Source organism: Loxodonta africana, chromosome X (assembly GCF_030014295.1).
Source record: "Loxodonta africana isolate mLoxAfr1 chromosome X, mLoxAfr1.hap2, whole genome shotgun sequence".
Classification (NCBI taxonomy): Eukaryota; Metazoa; Chordata; class Mammalia; order Proboscidea; family Elephantidae; genus Loxodonta; species Loxodonta africana.
Window position 1 is genome coordinate 137,758,259 of NC_087369.1, and position 5,046 is coordinate 137,763,304.

General features: G+C 41.7%; 1 protein-coding gene across 1 annotated transcript; it reads right to left on the reverse strand.

The window, feature by feature from the left end:
- Positions 1-3,394, reverse strand: CT83 (cancer/testis antigen 83). Its single transcript, XM_003414852.1, has 2 exons — positions 3,320-3,394; positions 1-282 (listed from the first exon to the last, which is right to left on the reverse strand). The coding sequence occupies exons 1-2, from the start codon at positions 3,392-3,394 to the stop codon at positions 1-3; spliced, it is 357 nt and encodes a 118-aa protein (XP_003414900.1).
- Between the last annotated feature and the right edge of the window lie 1,652 nt (positions 3,395-5,046).

The window sequence follows — 5,046 nt, forward strand, 5'->3', positions numbered from 1 at the left end:
TTATGTGTGCTTTTCAGTGGATTTCCTGTTAACTAATGCACCGTTTAAACCCTTGGTAACTAGGAAATGTTCCAGTTCAGCCAGCTTGTATTCCACAATCCTGAGGTTTACCAGTATTCGCTTCTGCATAGCTATTGAGTGCGGGAAATTATTATGTAAGATATCCAGAGAGAGCCTGTTGACTGAAAGACTCTTCTCAGTGTTGCTGTTACTTGACCCAGGAGAGGTTGGTCTTGCTCGTGCAAGTGCAGTCAAATTTGATGACATTTTACCAATGTTTCTCTGTAAGAGAAAAAAAAAAAAGGAAATATATATGCAGTTTGAATTTAGCAATTTCCAAACACTAGCAAATGACAACATACAGTAGTAACTTTTGGTTACCAAATGACCTGATCACCTTCCCCTAAAAGTTACCAAAAAAACAACCAAACCCACTGCTGTCGAGTCGATTCTAACTCATACCGACCCTATAGGACAGAGTAGAACTGCCCCATAGAGTTTCCAAGGAGCACCTGGTGGATTTGTACTGTCGACCTCTTGGTTAGCAGCTGTAGCACTTAACCACTATGACACCAGGGTTTCCCCTGTAAAAGTCAGAGATTTAAAAATATGTATTGAACAGGGGAGGTCAGCACAACTGGACTAAACCAAAAGCAAAGAAGTTTCCTGAATAAACTGAATGCTTCAAAGGTCAACAGGGCAGGGGCAGGGGTTTGGGGACTACTGGCTTCAGGGGACATCTAAGTCAATTGGCAAAATAAAATCTATTAAGAAAACATTCTGCCTCCCACTTTGAAGTGTGGCATCTGGGGTCTTAAACGCTAGCAAGCAGCCATCTAAGATGCATCAATGAGTCTCAACCCACCTGGATCAAAGGAGAATGAAGAACACCAAGCTCACAAGGTAATTATGAGCCCAATAGACAGAAAGGGCTACATGAACTAGAGACTACATCATACTGGGACCAGAAGAACTGGATGGTGCCCGGCCACAACGAATGACTGCCCTGACAGGGAACACAACAGAGAACCCCTGAGGGAGCAGGAGAACAGTGGGATGCAGACCCCAAATTCTCATAAGGCCAGACTTAATGGTCTGACTGAGACTAGAAGGACCCCGGCGGTCAGGGTCCCCAAACCTTCTGTTGGCCCAGGACAGGAACCATTCCCGAAGACAACTCATCAGTCATGGAAGGGACTGGATAATGGGTTGGAGAGAGATGCTGACGAAGAGTGAGCTACTTGTATCAGGTGGACACTTGAGACTGTGTTGGCATCTCCTGTCTGGAGGGGAGATGGGAGGGTAGAGGGGCTTAGAAACTGGCAAAATGGTCATGAAAGGAGAGACTGGAAGGAGAGAGCGGGCTGACTCATTAGAGGGAGAGTAAATGGGAGTATGTAGTAAGGTGTATATAAATTTATATGTGATAGACTGACTTGATTTATAAACTTTCACTTAAAGCACGATAAAAATTATAAAAAAAATAAAGTGGCAGTCAGCGGCTAAATATTTGTGCTTTTTACATCAAATTATAAAACTGCTTTGCAATTCTGTTAAGATGCAGAGACTATACAGAGGTAATTCGTTATTATATTTATTGCATTATTTAATTATTGGTAAGGGGTAGCCCAGAATCAGCCTAATTCACTCTATTCATTAACCAATTAAAAAAAAAAAACCTTCATGGCTTTTTTGCTACGGATAAATCCATATGACAATGTGACGATGTGAAAAGAGATTAAGGGAGGTGGATGGATGAGAGAGGTATCCGATAATTTATCAAGGTACAGTGTCACATATCTCATTTTTAAAATACATATCATAGACTAAAGACTGAGTTGCTATGTCGAGACTGCAGTCTACTTTATGTTTCTGAAGAGAGGTATCATGTTCCAGGGGAGAGAAAACAGATTTGGAATAGAGATACTTGGATTGGGATTTGGCTCTGTTCTAACTAACTGTGTCATATAAATCACTGAGCCTGTGTTCTCATGTATATGTGTATATAACAGGTAAAGTTGCCATTGAATCAATTCCAACTTATAGGGACCCCATGTGTTGGAGGGTAGAACTGTGCTCCATCGAGTTTTCGTGGCTATGACCTTTTGGAAGCAAATCACCACGCCTTTCTTCTGGGGCACCTCTGGGTGGGTTGGAACCATCAACCCTTCAGCTAGTAGCCCTAAACTTAACCACTTATGCCACCCAGAGACTCCTCCTCACATATACCAAAAAAAAAAAAAACCAAACCCAGCGCCGTGGAGTGGATTCCGACTCATAGCGACCCTACAGGACAGAGTAGAACCGCCCCATAGAGTTTCCAAGGAGCGCCTGGCGAATTTGAACTGCCGACCCTTTGGTTAGCAGCCGTAGCACTTAACCACTATGCCAGCAGGGTTTCCTCCTCGCATATACCCAGTAAACCAAAAAAAAGGTATAAGGGGTAGTAATACTTATCTCATGAATTAGTCAAGAAGCTTAGAGGAAAGAAAAGGAAAATGCCCAAAATGATGATTTTCTCTACAGGAAGAGCTCATGATTTTTTCTTCTGAACAACCTTACAAATTACCTGGTGGGAACTAGTCACTCTATATGGAAATAAATACATACATGGAAGAAACACACACACACACACACACACACACAAATATGTACTGGATGACTACATAGATTTGGAAATATGCTCTTTCCAATACAGACTGAGAAAAAATATATAAAAGTAGCGTTAGTGTCAAAGTGCCATATTATTTGCTTGCATTTCTTGGGCAGTCCGGTAAGTCTATAATTGGACCCTGCTTTTGAACTTTACCTAAAACTACTTCACTTGCAACTTTAAATAACACCAGGAAACCTACATTTTGACCTGAATTATCTGTGAATGCTCAGAAATCTCTCATAGAAATGACCGAAAAGGAAAATAAAGGGGCGAGGCAAAGAGAAAGATAGGTGGCAGCAGATGTGAAAGCCAGACAGCGAGAGAGTCAGAGAAGGCACAAATTCTTAAAATGGGAAGCGGGGGGTGGGAGTGAGGATAAGCACCTCACCTGTTCTCTTCAGGTGGGTGGAAGGCTAACTATATCACTTAATATGACTTGGGGCTTTTTATAACAGACCACAACTGTCTAATCCCCGGTCAATATGAGGGCAGCGTGTGGGTAGAGAGTAAAAGTCTGAGGCTCTTTCAAGAGAGAAGAAGAATGAAGACACCTCTCTCTGACTCTTATTTTACTATTTTACTAACTTTCTACTCTTACACACAAGCACACGGATCCATGCATGCATCCAGCTTCCAATCTGTATCTGTCGTACACATTTTTACCTGCCGCCGTTTTTTCCAGAAGACAAACGCTAAGGCGAAAAGAACGCCGCTCATTAGGAGAAAAAAGATAGTCATGGCACTTCTCCCGTGTCTTCTCTCTTCTCGGGAACCGGGGCACTGAGCTGGCAGCTGGGAACCAGGGGGCCGCTAGCCACCCGGACTTGGGAAGCCTTGGGCCAGGGTGCTAGGTGTCCGGCACTGCCTGGTGCAACTGGGATAGGCCGCAGCGCCAAGCCTTATATAGTGGAGAGGGCGTGTGACCTCACATTGGGCACGCACGTGATGGGGGCGCTACGCCACAATCGGATGACGTAAAAATGGCTGCAGGAAAACTAAGATGCTCTTAGTAAACGCCTACCTGGTTACTGGGGTCAAGTCTCCAGAGAGGAAAGTAGGAGACATTGAGGGAGTTTGGGATTTCCAAAAAGCTGAAATATGGCAGAGATACAGACTCCAAATCTACTGGCTCAAGATAAGATTTAGAAAGTGCTTTCCCTTCCTTTTTTTTTTTTTTTAACTATGTGTTGTCTTTGCTACAAACCACTCCATTATTCATTTCTCAGTTAAAAAAGATGAAAACAAGATACAAATGCATTGTAAATAGTACCAAACCCAAAAACCAAACCCATTGCCATCAAGTCGATTCTGACTCATAGCGACCCTGTAGGACGGAGTAGAACTGCCGGATAGAATTTCCAAGGAGCGCCTGGCAGATTTCAACTGCGGACTTCTTGGTTAACCAGTAGGCCACCAGGGTTTCCTGTAAATAGTAGGCATCTCCAAATTGAAAATCTTTGCCAGAAACTACCTCTGCCACTCTCCGATTACTGTTTTAGGCGTTACTCCAATGTTAGTCACTTTGGAATATTTACATTTGTGTCACTTTACACTTTAAAAAGTACTTGCCCATATAATCTTCCCAACTTTATACTATAGGTATTTTTAATACCGTGTCTATTTTTGCAAAGGTGAAAGCAGATTGAGGTGTTAAACAAACTCATTTGAACCTGGTTGCAAAAGCAGGACTTGAGTCCATGGTTTTTGAGTCGTCAGATGAACTCCCCAGTTCCCTCCCCTCCACCCCACAACCTCCCTGTCCACTCGCTGACTTGTGAGCGTCAACTATTTACTATTTTCCGTCCTAAGAATTGAAGAGTGTATCTGTAGTAAAACTAATGAGAGGTAGCAGAGATAGTAATCGTTGCACTAGACAAGTTAGAAATGTTCAAGAGATTCAGTTAAATTGTACAAGATGACATTGAGCTAATGACTGAAAAGTTAGTCCAATAGATGCCTCGCTGCAACCAGCTAACTCTTCTTAGGGAAAAAACCCTCCTTTTCATATAGATAGAAAGGAGAGGGTTACATTTTAAAATATTTTCATACCACATTTATTTCCTAATGAGTCCAAAGCTTAAAGATTTCTTTATTCAACAAATATTAGAAAATAACACCAAATACCAATAATGGTGGACAGGAAAAAAAAGAAATTGAATTGCTCGTGTTTTGTTGCTTTAAATATGTTGGCTCTCAAAATTTTTTCTTTATTAACTGTAACTCAGATGAAAAAGTTTAACCTTGACTTCAAACAATGGCCTAGGTTGCTTTGTAACAAAATAAGTAGAAAAGTAAGACACTCCAAGTTTTGGGTATGATTTCAAGGGTAAAGAGATTTATAGTTATACTAGAAAACAGTTCATGTAATGCTCCCAATCAAATAGATGACA